At 62.7% G+C, this 19,262-nt stretch overlaps 1 protein-coding gene across 1 annotated transcript; it reads left to right on the forward strand.

Moving 5' to 3' along the window:
- Positions 1 to 3,473: 3,473 nt before the first annotated feature.
- On the forward strand, positions 3,474 to 18,646 carry SLC6A19 (solute carrier family 6 member 19). The gene is made up of 12 exons (XM_041731924.1): positions 3,474 to 3,748; positions 8,937 to 9,077; positions 9,523 to 9,660; positions 10,758 to 10,939; positions 11,040 to 11,150; positions 11,391 to 11,503; positions 12,841 to 12,969; positions 13,054 to 13,210; positions 14,778 to 14,982; positions 15,079 to 15,238; positions 16,478 to 16,640; positions 16,817 to 18,646. Exons 1-12 carry the CDS (start codon positions 3,547 to 3,549, stop codon positions 17,018 to 17,020), a joined length of 1,905 nt encoding a protein of 634 aa, XP_041587858.1. The 5' UTR covers positions 3,474 to 3,546; the 3' UTR covers positions 17,021 to 18,646.
- The last annotated feature ends 616 nt before the right edge of the window (positions 18,647 to 19,262 follow it).

The following is a 19,262-nucleotide window of genomic DNA, read 5'->3' on the forward strand; positions in this document are numbered from 1 at the left end:
CGACACAGTTGATTGGTGCATCTTTGCGTGGTACGTGTATTCTGTTCTTATTTGCACGAGAAAGTCAGTTAGCAAGACGATGCCAAGAACATCACAAAGAAGAGAAAGTGCGTCCATGTCGTGTCACATGCGTGTCCAACACTCCACACTGGTGGATCCATGCAGGCCAGGGCCTCCCACTCGGTGTCCACACTACAGCTGCAGGACTGTGTGACAGCTGTGAGCCCATCTCTGTAGTCTGTGCCTGAAAACTCGTAAACTGCTTACTGAACATGTATTTGTTGTGTGAAAAGTATTGCTATGGCAATGGTGGGTGAAGGCAGGGGTCGAGGACGGGGCCTAAGTGCCATCACTGTCACCGACGAGGACTCCACTCCAGGGTCCTCGCCGGCCTGGGACACATGTTCGTCGTGAGCGACTGCCACTGTTGACAATGTGCCCCCATCACCTGTCTGGCTTGGATGGAGGCCCTCCAGGCCCTGTGCCACCCCATGTGGGGCTGTCATTTCTCAGACCCCAGGATCCAGGACAGGGTGGGGAGGTAGCCTCAGTCTTTCCATCTGTAATCACAGTCGTAGTAAAAGCAAAGTCTCGTTGAGTCCATTCATCATTCACCTGAGCTACCTGGCATTTCCGAAGGGAGCCGCCCTGGTGTGTGGTGTGGGGGCTCCCATGGTCCCCGGGCAGCTGTCCTGGCATGTAGAGCTGGGAGGGGTGGCCCGGGCGTCTATCTTACTGCCTCCCAGGACATGCCCATCTAGGGGCAGCACCATGGGCCCCAGGGGTGGGGAACCCTCACTGGGTCGATGCTGAGAGTGTTGGAGGCATCAGGCACCCTCGTAGGGCCCTGGGCCTGGTCAGTGAGCAGGAGCAGATTCTGCATGTGGATCTCACCTCCAGTGGGAAGAGACAAGTTCAACATGTAACCCAATAAAACGCACACACGTTGGAAAGAAGTGAGGCTATGAAATAGGGAAAGGAAAAGAGAAGGGGAACAGAGGTGGCGGGGGGGATGGGGTAGCAGGCCCCTGTGCTGGGAGGGCTGAGGTCACGAATGGGATGCAGGGGGGATGGCGGCCTGGTGGGCACAGGAGGAGCAGGCAGGGCAAAGGCCCTGGGGCACATGTGGCCTGCTGCACAGGGGTGACCAAGGGGACCTCGGGCCAGAGCGGGGGAGACAAGGTGAGGTCAAGGCAGGTCAGGTGGGACGTTCTGACCGCTGAGGCCATTGCCCTTAGACACGCAGGAGGGAGCAGGGGAGTGCAATGGGACTGTGGGGGCCCTCTGCCCTGCCTCCTGCACCTGTGGTCGGCCCCTGCCTAGGAATGCAGGTCATGGGGGTCACCCCCAGATACCGTGGCAGCGTCACGGGGCATCAGCCTCGTTGGCACTCCACTGGGACCCCCATGGGCTCGTGAGGAAGCACAGCTTTGCTGTGGGTCTCTATGGAACCCAAAGGACCCTGGTGGCCACCCCTGCCTGTCGCCAAGACCCTGGTCTGTTCAGGTACCCTTTCCGGATAACATTCCTGGGAAGCAGTTGGGAGCTGCATCCTACGATCCGTGTCCTACCCACGTGGGAGCTGGGCCTCAGAGCCTGGGAGGCTTGGCCAGGGCGGGGGCTTGGCTGCTGCAGGGAGGGCGGGCCAGGTCAGGACTCCTGCGGAAGCTTCCAGAGAGAGCCACCCAGAGAACGGCCCAGCTATACCCCAGGGAAGGGCCTGCAGTGGGCCAGGGATCATCCCCACACCAGGATTCCTGCCTCTGCGTCCTGTGGGGAGGGGCTCCCACTCTGCTCGCACCCGGGATGGAGGTCCGGGCTGTGCCCCAGCTCGCCCCAGGCTCCAGACTCCTCACCCCACAGGCCCTCATGGTCCCCATCTCCAGATTTTCCCTGGTTCCCCAGCCCTTGGCCTGGGCCAGCCTGGGCCACTTCTCTCCTATCTCTTCTTCTCTCTCTGCATCCCTCTCTTCCTCCATCTCTGTCTCTCCCTCTATCTCTTCTCCGTCTCTGTCTCCATCTCTCCCTCCATCCCTGTGTCCCTCTGTCTCTCCCTCCATCTCTGTCTCTCCTTTGGTCTCTGTCTCTATCTCTATCTCTCCCTGTCTCTCCCTCCATCTCTGTGCCATGACTGCTGCCGGCCTGCCCTGCCCTCTCACCTCAGGAACTAGACACCCCTAAATTCTAACCGGATCTATCCCTTCGGGCCCCCACCCTTCCCCAGCTCCCTTGTCTTAGGAGCAAAGGTCGGCTCCTGAGTGACCCTCCCCGCCCTCCCTGGATTGTTCTGCGAATGTCAGTGTGAACCATTCTCATCTCATGGGGTGGGGTCGGGGTCAGGACAGACCGTGCCGGCCTTGGGGACATTATTGTCCAGAGCGCAGGTCCCCAGGAAGACAGATAAGCAGTCACAATGACAGAGCCCGTCTCGGGGGCAGGGCAGGTGGGCAGGGAGGTCAGCGAGCAGCCCATCGGGGAGGACTCTGTGCACAGCTGACCCTGAAGGCCAGAGGAAGGCGGCGAATGGCATCACCCAGGGAAAGTCCCCAGGCGGGGACTCAGAGGCTCAGCCACTGACCAGAGGAAAGGCAGCCAGCGGGGGCAGGACCGACAGGCTCAGGACCGCGGGGCAGGGGTGCAGAGCAGGGAAGACATAGACCCCTCCCTGCATACACACTGCCCTAAAGTCCCTGCTCTGCCTTCCGTCTGCTCAGACATGAACCCCGGGTGGGGTTCTCTTCCAGTCTCCCCGCTGCCGTCCCGTCCTGCCCCTCTACTCTCCTCAGCCCCAAAGGCAGCAAGTGGGGCAACCTTGCTCTCTGCACGTGCTGTTGGTTTCCCTGTGTCCCCTGCCTGACCATTCCGTCCTGGGGGGCAGGGACCCTGATTCCCATTGCTGACCCACCACCCAGCTCGGACGACGCCTCTGGGAACAGGGGACAGCCATGGGCTCAGGTGCCCTGGAGGCCATTCTGGGCCTCATGGGCCCAGCCTAGAGGCCCCACACCTGAAGGAGCTCTGACGAGACTCAAGCCGCTCTGGGGGGCTATTTAGAGCCTATAGTGTGGGCCAGGCGGGATCCAGACTGCTCCAGGGCTGGCGTGAGGGGGGCAGTGGGCTATCAGCCCCCACCTGGGACTGGGTTCGGGGCTGCTCCTGGGCTCCATGTGCTGGGAGGGGGGGCAGTGAGCTGAGCATCCAAGGGTCTAGGGAGGAGCAGTGTCCTGCAGAGCAGGGCAGGGCTATCAGAGCAGGGGTGGGGGGTCTGGCCTGGGAGCACCCTCGGGGGTGGGAGCTGGCCGACATGGCGTTTGCTCAGCAGGAGGGGCTGGCCAGCGCCTGCGGAGCAGCCTCTGAGGGTCTGCGGCGCCTCTGCAGATAAGGCATTAACAGTTGGGGCGGACTCGCCTCCAGATCTGCTGACGCCAGGTGCCTGGGGCAAGGTGCCAAAGGTTCCCTATAAAGTGCTGGGGCTCTGGGCCCGTGGCCACTCACCCTCTGGTTCCTGGCCTGCCTCTGCTGTGAGGGACCTGCCTGGCGACCACCATGGTGAGGCTCGTGCTCCCCAATCCCGGCCTGGAGGACCGGATCCCATCCCTGGACCAGCTAGAAAACATTGAGAAGGAAGAGGCCAGCTCCCGGCCCAAGTGGGACAACAAGGCTCAGTACATGCTCACCTGCGTGGGCTTCTGCGTGGGCCTGGGCAACGTGTGGCGCTTCCCCTACCTGTGCCAGAGCCATGGTGGAGGTAGGCTGCGGCGTGGAAGGCAGGCTGGGGCTCGGGTGCGCAAGACCCCCCCCCCCAGGGTCCCATCACCGCTGGTGCACGTGTTGGTGCCTCCCCTTGGAGCACCCCAAGCCTCCATGTCTGCACTGGGGGCAGGGCTGGATGTGGTTCAGGCCCCTACATGGTGCTGCTCCTGCTTGTGGCATGTGGGGACAGATGTGTGCTGCCCTGACACCCGCATCCAAGTGTCCAAGCGTTGGGGAGCCCCGCTCGGGTGTGGGGGTCCGAGAAGAGCCGGCCACTCCTCTGGATGGAGCCGTGGCAGAGACCATGAGCCCAGCCCTCCTCAGGTCCACCACGAGGCCCTTCCTGTGCTTCAGCCAAGTCCTAAGCCCAGAGGCAGGCACCGCATTCCTGGGTGGTCAGAGGAAGGGGCTGCGTAGCAGCGGGTGACCCACAGAAGGGCGCCCTGGCCTCAGCCCACCCTGCCCCCTCCAGAGGCCTCCAAGGGCCTCACCCCCAACCCAAGGGTCTCCCCTCTTCCACAGGTCGAGCCCCCGTCCCCGTCTGCAGGTCCCCCAGTGCTGCTGGGTCTTTGCCCAGTGGCCTTGTCCCCCCACTCACCCTCCCAGTGCCCATGGGCTACGGGGATAGAGCCCCCACGTGTCCCCGGGAGGGAGGGGTGCGGCTGCCTGGAGCAGGGTGGGCTCTGCAGAGGGGCAGGCACTCCAGGGATGTGAGTGACAAGGGCTCATTCTCCTGACTCTGAGGGACCTACAGCCTCACCTGGGCTTCGTGGTATAAAAGTGTCCTCAGGAAAAGCAGAAATGCTTGTTTCTGGGTCAACCTCGCCAGTCCTGAATTTCCCAGGGCTTGATCTCCCCAGTCTGGGAAGCAGGGCCTTGCAAGCCCCTGGTCCCACCTGCGTTCCTGGAAGCTGGGGGGCGTGGGGTGGAGGAGGGTCCCCAGCACTGGAGCCCCTGATGTCCATGAGTCTGTCCTCAGCGCCCCTTCCTTCTGTAGCCCCAGGGGTCCCAGCCTCTCCCTGCCCCCTCTACCCCTGCTCAGTTCCAACTGGGAGCTCCGCCCAGGGAAGACCTGCTCCCCACCCCAGGGGTGGGCAAAGCCTGCTGGCTGGGCTAGGGGCCAGCTGCACCCCTGTGCTGGCATCCTGATGCTCTGCATGGCCCCAGGGGCCACTAGGGATGGACCCACTTGGTGGGTGGAGAGCAGATGCTGGTCCCCTGAGCGGAGGGCAGGAGGCACCAGTGGAGCCCCCCAGGATTGCTCAGGACCATGCTGAGAGGGACTTTAAAGTCTTCAATGCTACTGACCAGGGCAGTTGGCCAGGTAAACCCTAGACCAGAGGCCATGGGGCCCCTCACAGAACTCACCGTGAGGAATGGGGGCTTTCAGGTGCAGCCACACTCGCTATGAATCCAAGGGGCAGTGGGGGAACCTTGCCCCCAGACACTGTGGACTGATGGGACTGTCTCGAGTGCCCCCTGGGAGCTGCGTCTCTGCTGGGAGGCTCCACCCTGTCAGCAGAGCCTGAGAGTTCCTGGGAGGAATGGGAGGGGAGGGGAGGGGATGGCAGTGGGAATAGGGTGGGAATAGGGAAGGGACTGCAGGAGGTCCTTCTGATTTGGGAGGAAACCTAGGGTGTGGTCCTAGGCAGGGGATGATGGGCGGGGACAGGTGAACCAGAGGACCCCAAGCTGGCATTAGGATTTGCCCCATCCCTCTCCCAAACTCCCACCACCTGGCCACAGGCTTTCTGGGCGCATCTCCCGGCCACTTCGCTTTGGGAGGTTCTTCCCTGTGAGCTCAGATAACTCTGTCCTTCCATGCCTTGGCCATGGTGGCTCCGCACTGGCTCCCTGGGGCCGTGTCTGGGTCCCCACCCCCTTGCAGAGGGCAGGCTCCGGGTGGCTGGCCTGCCACAGATCTACACACTTGCAGCCTTAAGTACAACAGCCAATGGGCAATGAGCTCCAGGCACCCCACCCCACCCCCGCCCCCAAGGCCCCATCCTTGCTGCTGCACAGGCCTGTGTGTGGGATCCCTGTCTCCCCTGCTGACAGGGGTGTGCCTATGGGCTGGGTATTCCCCAGGGTTGGGGAAGAGGTGGCAAGGGTCATGTGGGCAGAGGCTTCCAGGCCTCAAAGGGGCCTGGGTGTGGGTCGATGGTGCAGGCCCCTGACAAGGAGGGCCCTCAGGAGCATGGGTCCCAGGTGGCTCCACTCCTGGGGTCATGACCTCCAGACCCCGGACAAGCCGTCCCTGCCCCTGGGCGTCTCCTCTGGCCACCCCTGCCGGTACAGTGGGGCCCTCCGTGTGCGGACTGGGACCCCTCAGACCAGAGAAGCAACTTGAAGGGAGGACAGTGGGTGGTCCAGGCCCAGCGGGGGCAGTTTGTCCATATACAAGATGGCTCTGCAGCATCTGGGTGACTTCTCCTTGGCTTGGGTGTCTCACCACTGTCCTGTCTGGTCTGGACGGCAGGCAGGAGGTGGGAAGGCCCTGGGGTGGGGGGTGGGCAGTCGTCCTCACCTGCTTTTAGGGAAGTGAGGAAAGGGGCTGTGGAGGGACCAGGCCCAGCAGCGGGCATCTGGGGAAGGTGGCATGTGCCCCTGGAGGCCGGCCCCACAGCACGTGTGCTCCTTGTCCCGCACGCAAGCCCAGGGACCAGTTCCGGATCCAGCAACCCAAAACCCAAACCTGCCCTCGCAGCCCACCGAGGCTTTGTGATACGCCCGCCCCCTATTAACACAGTTAGGGCTCCCGGGAGTCTGCGGAGCCTCGCGGATACTTGTCTGGCCGGGAACCCGCTTTGAGGGCAGAAGGCCTGTGCACCCCCTGCCCTGCTTCCCAGCTCCTCAGAGAGAACAGGACCGCCGCGTGCCTCTGGGCCTGTCTCCCGCGGGCGCCGTCCTCCCCTCCCACCCCCCTTCTGCCTCCGCGTGTGTGTGCACCGGTGCCGGCGCCTGGGCAGTCGCAGGAGGCCCGTCTCCTGGGACCTTTGGAACCACATCCAGGCACCACGGTACCTGCTGGCCACGCTCCTTCCTCCTTCCCCGCTTCCTGCACCTCTACCCGTGGGAGGGAGTCTCTGGGTTTTAGAAAGAAAGCCCGGCCTTCCTGGGCCTTGATCTGCAAAGAGCACTTGGTGTTGCTTGAGAACACGCTCCTCCCTGGGAAGGACAAGGGGCCGAGGTCCCATTGGCTTGGGTGGACCCACCCGCCCCCACGGCTGGGACTCACTCTGGGGGTTGTCCTGGTTCCTGTGTGGCCCTCATGGCACCCCTGCTCCCTGAGGCCGAGCCTGACGCACAGGGACCCGCTGGCCTGGTGGCGTGGAGGAGCTCATGTGAGCCAGGGTGCCAGGAGCACAGGCAGTGCAGACGCTTCCCCGAAGAGGGGCTGCCCAGGTGGGGTTTCAGAGCTTGAATAGGAGTCTCCTGCTGGAGACGGAGCCTGGAATCATGAGGAAAGGGGATGCAATTGAAGGATGTTTGCAAACTCTGTGCCAGAATGGACTTGTTTTCTTGGTGGTTTTGCTCAAAAGTTTTCAAATCTCCTGAAGGAGATTAGGGAGGCAAGTCTTTTCTCACTTCCACATTCCTCGCTGAAACGGCCACTCAGTGAGCAGCTGCTGGTGGGATGGAGGGGCCCGGGCTGCACCCCCACCCCCAGGGACTCTAGCTGGTGGCTCTTCCTTCCCTGGTACCCGAGCTTGCTCTCCTGTCACGGTCACTCCAGTTTCACACCCCCTCACACCACACCCTGTGCATTCCTGAACACTGACCCCAGCCTCCAGAGCCTATCCCTGGAAAACCCCACAGACAGAAAGGCAGGCGGACACATGGAGGGACGGAAAAGAGAGGGCTTTTGTTCTCACGCTCACACACACACACACATAGTCACACACCCAGGGATGCTCGCGCAGACATACCCGTACAGGCACACGCACCCATGCACAGGTACACACAGACGCTCAGACCCCTGTGCCTGGACACACGCACACACCTGCACCTGCAGCGCCCCCTCCTGATCCCCACCCCGACCTCTAGACCAGGGTCTGAGCCCCCCTGATCCGGAGAGCGGCACACACGGACATGATGGTCGCTCGTGGAGGTGTCGGCGTGGGAGGGACGGGGTGGAAGTGAAGGAGGAGGAGACGGTGTGGCTCCGGGCCAGGGGCTGGGAGAACAGGGGGAGAAAGGGCCCAGGGGCAGGGGATGGGGTTCAGAGTAGGCTGGGCTGCCCTGTGTGGCCCTCGTGGGCAGACCCCTGGCCCAGCAGGGTGAGGAGCAGTGGGCAGAAGGGCAGGGACCGGCACCCCGCAGGCTCACCGCTGGCCCTCACCCCCATCAGCAGGGCCCGAGGGGCGCCCGGCGAGAAAGCATCCCAGGTCAGTGGTCTCGGCCCACGGGGGTCCAGGGAGCCAGCGCCCACGGCCAGCACATGAGCACCCAGATCCACCGGTCCGTCCCGAGGCAGTAAGCGTGTCAGGTCTCGGCAGCAGGGCTGCATCCTGGCCCCGCGCTCCCAGCCTCCTGGAACCTCTGCGGGGTCACGCTCGGCACTGTGGTGCACGGCCACGCCCGGAGAGCCTCGTTGGTTTCCTGGTGGCCCTGAAGCCAGGAGGGCCCGTGATACCACCAGGGTCCTGGTGACCCCGTGATGGTGAATGGTGGGTGAAGCCTGATGGTAAAGCCTGTCCCACGGCCCCCGGGGGTGGTCCCCGCATCCTGTCGTGTGCTCACGGCCCCTGGCCAGGGCCATGAGAGGTCCTTCTCAGAGCGTCCTGGCTGGCTTCCCAAAGCTCAGGTGGACAGCCCTTGGTGCACGACCTGGACAGCCTCTGGACCCCCGGGCTCCCGTGACCCCTCCCCTATGACCCTTCCAGACCTCCGAATGGAGGCGGTCCTGCCCCCTGTACTCTGCCCAGCACAGGGACACCTCCGCTAATTCCCAAGAGCTGCTTTGCACGACACACGGATGCCACCGTCGGGGCGCGGTGCAAGGTAGCTCCATGTGAAATGGTGCCTGTAGCCATCAGGGCGCTGGCCTCCTCCGTGGTGAGGTCAGCACAGCTGGTGTCACCATTCTGCGAGTGTTTCGACAAACACCTGTGTCCCCAGAGGTGGCCTTTGCCCTCCCGGGTGCTGTCCCCTGTCCACACAACTGCCATCTTCCCACCCAGGGGCCTTTATGATTCCGTTCCTCATCCTGCTGGTCGTGGAGGGCATCCCCCTGCTGCACCTGGAGTTCGCCATCGGGCAGAGGCTGCGGAAGGGGAGCGTGGGTGTCTGGAGCTCCATCCACCCGGCCCTGAAGGGTGTAGGTGCGTGTCCTAACCTGGCTGGAGCCTGGGTTGCCAGGGTTGCCAGGGCAGCCCGCAAGTGCCCCCTTCTTCCTTCTCTGTTCTCTCTGAACCCCCTGAGTTCAGCCAGGGGTGGGGCCCAGGGCTCTACCCCCCAGGCCTGTGTGAGCCCTTTCTTAGGATCTCAGGGACCATCGGCTGCTGGTCCGGGCCCGGTCACTGCCAGCCACCAGGGACCTGCAGGGCAGCAGAGGCGGTCCTGAGTCCCAGGTGCCCGGTGGATGGGAGGGCATAGACACACGGGGAGAGCAGGACCCCTGCTCCAGACAGACCGGGAGGGGCACTGACCACTGAGGTTCCTTCCCAGTGTTGACCCCTCCCCAGCACTGACCCCCTCACCCCAGAGCTGACCCCTCGCCTCAGCAGTGTCCCCCACTCCTGAGCAGTGACGGTCTGGCTCCCCCAGGCATCGCCTCCATGTTTGTGTCCTTCATGGTGGGCCTCTACTACAACACCATCATCGCCTGGGTCATGTGGTATTTCTTCAACTCCTTTGAGGACCCTCTGCCCTGGAGTGAGTGCCCGCTCAATGCCAACCAGACAGGTGAGGCCTTGGGGCGGCCGGGGCCGGGGGGGCTAGGGATCCACACGGGCTGTGCAGGCTGACTGTCCACAAATAGCTGCCCTCTGATTTTCCAAATTCCGGATGATGGTAGCTCGGGTTTGGAGAAAACAGCACAGATAAGACAACAGGGCATTAAAAGCAGTCATAGTGAGGGCGGAAAGCCCTTAGAGATGCTGGCTTCCCTCCCAGGACGGTGGACGCCCGGTGCTACTGACGGACGGAGAGGGAGGGGAAGGGGAGGGGGCCCCACCCACTGGGCCTCCAGGTCCTGTGCAGGGCTTCTGGGGAGCTGCTCCTGACCCTCTGGGGCAGCATCTTGCTCCCCGCCCACCCCCTGCCTTCCTCACCCTCTCCTTGGCTGGGCATCAAGGTGTGGACGTGGTGACGGTCCAACAGCAGAGTGGCCAGTGTGGTTTGCTGCAGGATCCCCCCAGACGTGCCGGGGTCAGGGCCGGCCACATGGGCCCCTCGGGGTCAGCAGGGGACAGAGCCCTCTGCCCTTGGGGACCATTCGGGGCACCACCCCCTCTCTGAAGACGGCATGGGGGCCTGTCAGGACTAGATTGCTTCCCCTTGGCAGGGTGTCAGGCTGCCTGGAAGGGCCCCCAGGGCCCCGGGGCCCACATGAGGAGGACACGGGAGGTTGAACACCATTCCTGGGGGTGGGAGTGGGCCCCTGCTAAGTCTGGGGTCCCTTGTGAGAACTGTGGCAGGGGCAAGAGGAAGAAGGCAGGCAGTCGAGGCCTGGGGTGCATGCCCCACCTGTACACAGGTGTGTGGGTATGCATGTGCACGTGAGTGCACACATGTGCACTTGAGTCATGTTTGTGTGCAGGTACACTCATATCCATGTGCATGTGCACCATGCGTGGGCATGCTTATGTGCATGTGTGTGTGCACCGGTGCAGCTGTGCACGAGCATGTGTGTGCACACCCATGTACATGCACCACATCCCTGTTGTTGACGTGTCAAAAGCACAGCCCGTGTGTCCTGTGGCTTGGGCCCCGGGCTCTCGTTCCCCCACCTTGCTCACACTGTGCGACCCAATCTGACGTGTGCGGATGCCCACCTGCAGGCTATGTGGACGAGTGTGCCCGCAGCTCCTCCGTGGACTACTTCTGGTACCGGGAGACCCTCAACATCTCCACCTCCATCAGCGACTCCGGCTCTATACAGTGGTGGATCCTGCTCTGTCTCACCTGTGCCTGGAGCGTCCTCTACGTGTGCACCATTCGCGGCATTGAGACCACTGGGAAGGTGCTGGCGGGGGTGGCGGTACCTGGGCCGCCGGGCCCTCAGCCAGCTGTGAGGGGCACGACCCCGCCTGCCCTTGGTCCCACACCTGCTGTGTCCACAGGCCGTGTACATCACCTCAACGCTGCCCTACATCGTCCTAACCATCTTCCTCATCCGGGGCCTGACACTGAAGGGAGCCACCAATGGCATCGTGTTCCTCTTCACACCCAACGTGAGTCTCCCGAGGTTGCCCCGGGGTGGGAGGGCACGGGAGAGGCCAGGTAGGGGACGGCCAGTCCTGGGCCCCTGGGAGTCTGCGCACCCGACCTGCTGGCTGGACTGTGGCCATGTGCACAGAGGGTGGCCATCACCAGGACATGCGTCAGTGGCCGTCACCGGGCTGTGTGTCCCCACCCCACCCCACCCTACCCCCGTCCTAGAGAGCGCTGCTGAGGTCTCTGTCTGGCTGCAGGTCACAGAGCTGGCCAACCCGGTCACCTGGCTGGACGCAGGGGCCCAGGTCTTCTACTCCTTCTCACTGGCCTTCGGGGGCCTCATCTCCTTCTCCAGCTACAACTCCGTGCAGTGAGTGTGGCGCCACGTGCCTCAGCCTCCCTACCACGAGGGGTGGATGGATGATGGGTGGCCCTGCTGATGGGCACAAAGAGGCGGGGTGATGCTTCGGGGGGCTTTCACGAGCCTCCCACCCCCAGGGAGACCCATTTACAACCTGGCCTGTCCCGGGCACCTCCACCCCAGCGAGAGTGAGCCCTGCTACTCACCCACCCCACCCACCCCCCATGGCACCCCGGCACCCAGGACCCCAGAAGTACCGGCCCTGTCGGCCCCCCACAACCGACACCCACATGGAAGGGGCCAGGGCCTCCGTGCATAGAGTTGGCGGCATTTCATCTCCACAAGCGTTAAGGGGGTGCCTCCTCGTTTCCCACCCAATGCACCAGGACTGTCTTGCTGGGACCCGTGGTCCAGCAGAGAGACAAATGAGCTGTGTGAGCAGACATGGAGGGTGCAGGGCCAGGTGGGAGCTCATCCTCTGGCCGTGGTGCCGGGGGTGGGGGGACGGGAGGCAGCCGAGGATGGACCTGGAGGCAGGTGCTTCCACCTGTGGCCACTCGCCTGCTGAGTGCACGCCAGCTGGTGCTGCTGCTGCCTGCCCGGGGGACCGGCGCCAGCTCTGGGTCCAGACCGCATGGCCGTCCCACGGGAGCCCTCGCCCCCACCCTGCCACAGCTTGTGTCGGGCCGAGCAATATCTGGGTGTGGACAGGCTGCACCGCGTCCTTCCATGACAGACATGTGAGCTGTTTCCACATTCTGCGCACACGCCGCCATGAACATTAGTGTCCGAGCTCTGGTGCGGACCTGCCTTCCCTGCGCCCGGGTGCACGGGGCGGGGCTGCTATGGGATTAGGGGCTTGAGGAGGCACTTTCCACAGAAGCCACCCCATTTCATGTCCCCCCAGCCCTGCAGCAGGCCCATTCCCTCCACCCCTGCCAACACCTGTTGTCCTCCCACTTTCTCATGCCAGCCACCGGAAGCATTGGGAAAGGGGATATTGGCCTCAGCAGGCAGGGTGGCTGGGTGTGTGGAGGTGGAGGTCCAGGTGGAGATGGGGGGTCCTGACTTGGCCTGCCTCCTCGAAGCCTCATGCCAGGGGGAGCAGGGGCTGGACTCAGGGTCTCCAGGGCCAGCACAGCAGGGGCCTGGGGAAATGATGGGAAGGGCAGAGCGGGGCGGGCCTTGGGCCTGCGGCATCCCCCATGGCTGTGACCTCCTGGCTGAGCCGCTGGAGCCCCGTGCCCGGCCTCGCGGGGGTGCCCCGTGCCTGGCCTCGCGGGGTGCTGACTTGGGCCCGGTGGGCGGCCCTGGCCAGCGGTGACTGGATGCCACTCTCGCGGCAGCAATAACTGTGAGATGGACTCGTTGATCGTGTCCATCATCAACGGCTTCACATCAGTGTACGCGGCCACCGTGGTCTACTCCATCATCGGCTTCCGTGCCACCGAGCGCTTCGACGACTGTTTCAGCACGTAGGTAGCCTGCCTGCCTTGGGAGCTTGCATGTCACCTCCGGCGAGTCCACCAGGCCTGCAGCCAGCCCCCCTGTCTCCCCAGGAACATCCTGACGCTCATCAATGGGTTTGACCTGCCTGAGGGCAATGTGACACAGGAGAACTTCGCAGAGGTGCAGCGTTGGTACAACAACACCTACCCCGAGGCCTTTGCAAAGCTGAGCTTCCAGACCTGCGACATTAACACGTTCCTCTCAGAGGTTGGTCCTTTGGGTGGCGCTCTTGTGATTCAGGAGTAGGCGGGGGGAGGGGTGAAGGACTCCACGGGGTGGGCGCCAAGCTTCCCTGCAAGCTGAGTTCTGATGGGCCTGGCCCCTCTGTGCCCACTGGGGGTTCCAGGCGCTGCAGAGCCTCGTGTTAAACGCATGCAAACACCCCCACGTCCATGTTTGCTGTGACTCCCCCAAGTCATCAGAGCCATGCCCTCAACCTCGTGTCGCCATGCTGGCACGCATTATGTCAGGTTGGCAGACATTTCTCAGCTGCCATGGCGCAGGTCACCTTGTAGCTGCAAATCGTCCTCTGATGCACGAACATTTCTGAATGCCAAGTGTCACGATCAGAGATGTTGCCTACTGTTAAGATTTACGGCCAACATCTACTAATGTTCATCTTGCACTTTTCTTATTTGGAGCCATGCAATATTTGGGGAGGACAAGTTGCACATTTTCAGGGCCTGGCACGGTGGCCCAGGGACACGTGGTACCTGGCCCCGCAGGAGTGAGGTGTGCAGAGAGCGAGCCCCGCCAGCAGAGCAGAGGCACCAGAGGGTCCCCTTGCCCAGTCTGTCCCCCATGGTGCAGCACAGGACAAGGGGCAGGGTGGCCCCAGGGTAACACAGACTCTGAATTCCTGCTCTTCTGGAAGCGAGCTAAAGGAGGGTCAGGCACGCAGGGCATGTCCCAGGCCACCAGGCAGGCGCTTCTGCCACCAGCAAATGGAGAGTTTGTGTCCCTGGGTTGGCCGGCCCCGCCTGGTCACCACAAGGTGCCCCTCTCGCTCCTCCGTCCACGTGGGCGTGTGCAGCTCCTCTGTGTGGATGCGCCGATGCACTGATGCCGTTCACGACAGCCTCCTCTTAAGTTCCTTGCTCTCTCACTGCCCCCCCGGGAAGCGTTTGTGTGCAGAAGGCAGAGCCCATCTCCCCGCAAACTCCTGTAAATGCTGTGACGTTGCTTTGGGATCCCTGACTTCTGAGCGGGTCCTCGGGACTAGGGCTGATGCCCCACAGGGAGCGCTGGGCCTGGGGGCCCTGACTTAGCCCCTCAGCCCAGTGGCGGGAACAGTGGAAGGGAGGGGCTACAGCAGAGGCCTCGCCGACCCTGCTGACCTGGTGCCTCTGTAGCTGCCAGCCCGTGGGAGCACACATCCCCCCGCGGCCGCTCCGGCGGGCCCACTGGGCTCAGGTCCAGGGCATCCACTCTGGGCCCTGGCTCAGGTCTCACTGGGGTCACCCTGAGCTCCGAGCCCAGCCGTCAGCGAGCAGACGATGTCCCTGTCTGTTGCATGTCTGTCTGGGCAGCTTGGGGCTCCGACTGTCCCCGAACAGTGAGATCCACTTCCTGGCTGTCAACCCAGTTCAGCTTTTAAAACTACAGTCCAGCCTAACAGAGAATTCTGGTTATTTCCTCAAATGGCTCAGCTCGGCGCTGTCCTTGCAGGGTGGGGGTTCGGCAGGGGGAGGGGGTGGCGCCCAGTGAGGGGTGGGGAAGGAGCAGGCCCTTGGGGACGTGTGCCCTTGTGACGCACCTGCCTCCAACCCTGCAGGGTGTGGAGGGCACGGGGCTGGCCTTCATCGTCTTCACAGAGGCCATCACCAGGATGCCCGTGTCCCCGCTGTGGTCCGTTCTCTTCTTCATCATGCTCTTCTGCCTCGGCCTGTCATCCATGTTTGGGAACATGGAGGGTGTGGTCGTGCCCCTGCAGGACCTCAAGATCATCCCTAAAAAGTGGCCCAAAGAGCTGCTCACAGGTGTGTGGGGCCAGGGCCGCGAGGACCGCCTCCGGGTGTGGCTACGGTGGGGACGCAGGGCCTGGCTGGGCAGCGGCCGTGTTCTCTGACCCGCAGGCCTCATCTGCCTGGGGACCTACCTAATCGCCTTCATCTTCACGCTGAACTCTGGCCAGTACTGGCTGTCCCTGCTGGACAGCTACGCCGGCTCCATCCCCCTGCTCATCATCGCCTTCTGCGAGATGTTTGCAGTCGTCTACGTGTACGGCATTGACAGGTAGGAGGGAGGCCATGGTGACAGGAGGTTCCCGCCAGGGTGAGTGGGGCAGGGCGAGGCAGGTGCACCGTGGTCCGTGGTGCAGGGCTGAACGTGGCTGAGGGCGGAGCAGACGTGCCACGGACGGATGCCCACCAGATGCCAGAGCAATCCACACGGTGCTCCCCCCAGCTTCCAGAAGCTTCCAGATCCTGCAGAGATGAGCACTTGCGGGCTGTGCAATCTGGGGGTGGGAGGAGAGGAAACAGCAACCACAAAGGAAAACACAGACCCTTGGGTCTGACCACGTGATTTAGAACATTCATAACCCAAGTGTCAGAAGCAAAGCTGCACCATGTGGGCGTGAAACCTGGCCCCTGGGCTCTTGCTAGGAGCTGGGCTCCCAGGGCCTCAGACACCGCCTGCCTGCCTCTGTCACCATGAAACACGCACCAGCCCTTGGAGGAGCGCTGACTTGGGATGCCTCCTCCGGACCCGCAAGAGCTCCCTGCATGAGTGCAGGTCTCTGCAGCACACTGCAAGCTGGGGGCGGTGGGAGCAAGGAGCCCTTGCAGACCAGCTGTCGCCATGCCAGCAACATGGAGAAAGACGGTTGCTGTGCACCAAGCCACCAGTTCTGACACGGGCTTGTGACTGTCCCAGTGAGGGCTCGGCCATGTGACCACCCCGGGACAGTTTGAAGCCAGATGCTGGTGGGGATATCATGCCACGTGCTACAAGGAGGACAAGTCCTGGGCATAGGGCACACCATGGCCCTCTCTGGCCCTGCTGGGTCCAGCCTGCGGACAAGGCCTGGGTGTCAGTACCTTCCCACAAGTGTCCTCTGGGTTCTCTGTGGTCCTGGGCAGCTCATGGCCATGGTCTGCATGCTCCATGCCAACTTCTACAGACAGTGGACTGTGGTGCAGGAGACAGTCCGGCCCGGACGGGCAGGAGACGATGGAGCAGTCCAGGGTCAGGGCCCTCCGTCCCCAGGAGCACTGACCCCAGCTCTGCGTGATGCCCGCCCAGAACCCCATGTGGCAAGTTTATGGGCTGGAGCCCTGGGCAGTGGCCCCTCGGGGCAGCAGAGGGCCCGCAGACCCCCAGAGGTGGCTGCTGGTGCACCAACGGGGTTCTTGTAGAGGCTGTGGCACTGCAGATGGTGTGTCTGGGCTGGACAGGCCGGACACCCTGCCTCGACGGGACCACAGGCTTGTCGCTGTCCCCCGGTGATGGCTTCCTTCCCGCTGTGTCCAGGTTCAACAGAGACATCGAGTTTATGATTGGCCACAAGCCCAACATCTTCTGGCAAGTCATGTGGAGAGTGGTCAGCCCGCTGCTCATGCTGGTCATCTTCCTGTTCTTCTTCGTGGTAAAGGTCAAAGAGGAGCTGATATACAGCATCTGGGACCCCTCCTATGTGAGTTGTGGGGCTGTGGGCTGGGGTGATGGGCTGTGGGGGAGGGGCTGCAGAGAAGGGGCAGCGGGGGTCCTGTGCCCTGGGGGGCCAAGAGGTGACCCATGGGGGAGGGGCGTCTGCCCCAGCGAGACCCTGCTGGCTGGACACACGGCCTCCCACCACTGCCCTCTCCCCAGGAGGAATTTCCCAAATCCCAGAAGGTCCCGTACCCGGGCTGGGTATACGCCGTGGTGGTCATCGTGGCTGGGGTGCCCTGCCTGGTCATCCCCGGCTTTGCCATCTACAAGCTCATCAGGAACCGCTGCCAGGGGTCAGGGGACCACCAGGGGCTGGTCAGCGGGCCGTCCACGGCCTCCATCAACGGGGACCTGAAGTACTGAGCAGCAGGCCCAGCAGATGCAGCTGTTGGTGTCGGGGAGGGTCTGTGAGGGTGTGTGCACATGTGCACACGGGTGTATATATTGTGTAAGTGCATGCATACATGTGTGTCTATACATGTGTGGGTGTGTATGCATGTGTTATGTGCACGTGTGTGTACATGTGTGCATACATATGTGTGTGGGTGTATGTGTGTGAACATGTGAGCATATATGTGTGTGTGCATGTGCACAAGTGTGTGTGTCATGTCTCAGTATGTGTATATATGTGCACGAGTACATGGTGGGGCATGGCTATGATATGTGTGTGTGTTGTATACATGTGCTGGGCATGTGCGTGCATACATGTGTGTATATGTGCATACACAGCCATGCGTCCATGTGTGCACACCTGTACATGTGCACACATGCCTGCCACACAGGGCCTGGTGCCCGCTCACTGGCCCTGGTCACGAATGTGGTGGGGCAGGTGCTGCCATCCAGGGCCAACCCTGCTTGGGTCCTGCGCACCCACACACGCTCCAAGCATGCGCTCGAGGCTGCAGTGCCTGGGGAGGCCGCGCCCTAGGTGCTCGCCCCATAGGAGACGGGAGCCTGATGCTCCATCGGCCCCTCAGAACCAGGCTCTTTGCCGCTCCCCCTCCCCCTTGCTATGGACCCTTGACCAGGTAGCTCACGGGAAAGCGGGGCACGGGCGCCCCACCATGAGGACTGCCCTTCTCAAGCCCCAGGGCTGTGAGCTCCGGAACAGTTGGCGGGGTCCCTCCGGGGTCCGCCCGCCTGCCCGTCGGGGAAGGGCTCCGGGCCTTGGCAGGACGCCGGCTCAGTGAGGCCGGCCGGTTAATCATTGCACCCAGCTGCGCACATAGGGGAGCACTCAGACCCAGGTTTTCTCACCAGGGCATTCACTGCATGAATTTTTAGCCAGGTGCTGGAAAAGATGGGTTATAGGGTAACTCGGCCACAGCCACCACAGAGGACAGGCCACGTGTCCCCAGCGCATCAGGGCCAGCGAAGCCCATCAGCTCGGCGCCCCTCAGTGAAGGCTGGCACCGGCTCTTCCCTCCCCATCATGGGAAGGCCTGTTTTCTGGGATTTGACAGCTGATCTCGGCCAAAGTCACTTGGCACATGGGGTGGTTTTTTTAATGACCTCACCTTCACTCTCCATGGAAAAATCTGGAAGTTTAAGTTAAGCTGGACTTTCTGAGAATCCCCTCGGCAAGGGTGAGGACCTGAGTGGAGGGTGGGTCTTGGAGCAATGTCCCCCCTACTTGGATGCCCCAGTGCCCTGTCTCCATCCCACTGCCTTCCATCCTGTGGTGACGTGATCTGCAGAGACCTCAGGGAGCTCCCAGCACCCCACAGGGCCATGATGGCGTGTGCCTGCCCGGGAGCCCCTATCTGCATCACTACAGCCTCTGCCCTCCTCTCCCCAAAGCACCCCCACAGACAGAACAGGACTGGCACCCTGTGGACACGTTGCCCTCCCAGTCACGTGTAGAGGAGCCTGAGGTGTGTGACCCGGGGGCTCAGTCAGTCCCTCTGTCCCCCCATGAGCACCTGTTTCACAAGCCTGCTGTATTTGTGGGTGTAATGTGTACTTGTCTAAATAAATCACTGTTTCATAGGCTTGGCCTAAATGTTGTCTAAATGCAGAGGGACGCGTGAACAGCAGGGCCCTGGTCACTCAGGGCAGTGTGGGACTGTTGCTCTGGTCGGGGGGAGGAGGGTTCCCTCTGCAGAAGTCGTGACATGAGGTTGTTATGTCCAAGGAGCCCTGGGTGTGGCCTGAGACCCCACAAGCAGGCGGTGGGTGGGCCTTGGGCTTGGGCTGTGTGCCCTGGTGAGGTCAGGTCGTCTGGTCTGGGGGCTGCACCCCTGCCCTCCATTTGTCACATTCCTGTCTCACCCAAGAAAGAATCACTGGAGTTGTGTCCACCAGGGCCCCCGTGTCTGGGACCCATGTGTTTGGGCCTGTGTAAGACCAGCATCCTGGGAAGTCGGAATTTCACATCCAGGCCCCCAGGCTGTCCTAGAAGCATCCCCTGGGTGTCAACGGGTACAGGAGGCCCCCTGGGTGGCCCAGGCTGAGTCCACTCATCAGTCCATCATGCTCCAACCCACCGAAGGAGGACCCCACGCGAAGGGGACATGCACACATCCCCTGGCCTGGCTGAGTCCAACCCTCCCCTGTGGCCAAGGGTCTCTTGCTGTCCACCTGCTGCCAGAGGGTGCCAGTGGGT

Source organism: Vulpes lagopus, chromosome 17 (genome assembly GCF_018345385.1).
Source record: "Vulpes lagopus strain Blue_001 chromosome 17, ASM1834538v1, whole genome shotgun sequence".
In the NCBI taxonomy this organism is placed as follows: Eukaryota; Metazoa; Chordata; class Mammalia; order Carnivora; family Canidae; genus Vulpes; species Vulpes lagopus.

Excerpts from the sequence above, each read along its gene's own strand:
- SLC6A19 (XM_041731924.1), top strand. The coding sequence starts at position 3,547 with ATGGTGAGGCTCGTGCTCCCCAATCCCGGCCTGGAGGACCGGATCCCA. Across the intron at positions 14,983-15,078 it reads GCCCAAAGAGCTGCTCACAG|GCCTCATCTGCCTGGGGACC; the intron begins GTGTGTGGGGCC and ends TCTGACCCGCAG. Across the intron at positions 16,641-16,816 it reads GCATCTGGGACCCCTCCTAT|GAGGAATTTCCCAAATCCCA; the intron begins GTGAGTTGTGGG and ends CCCTCTCCCCAG.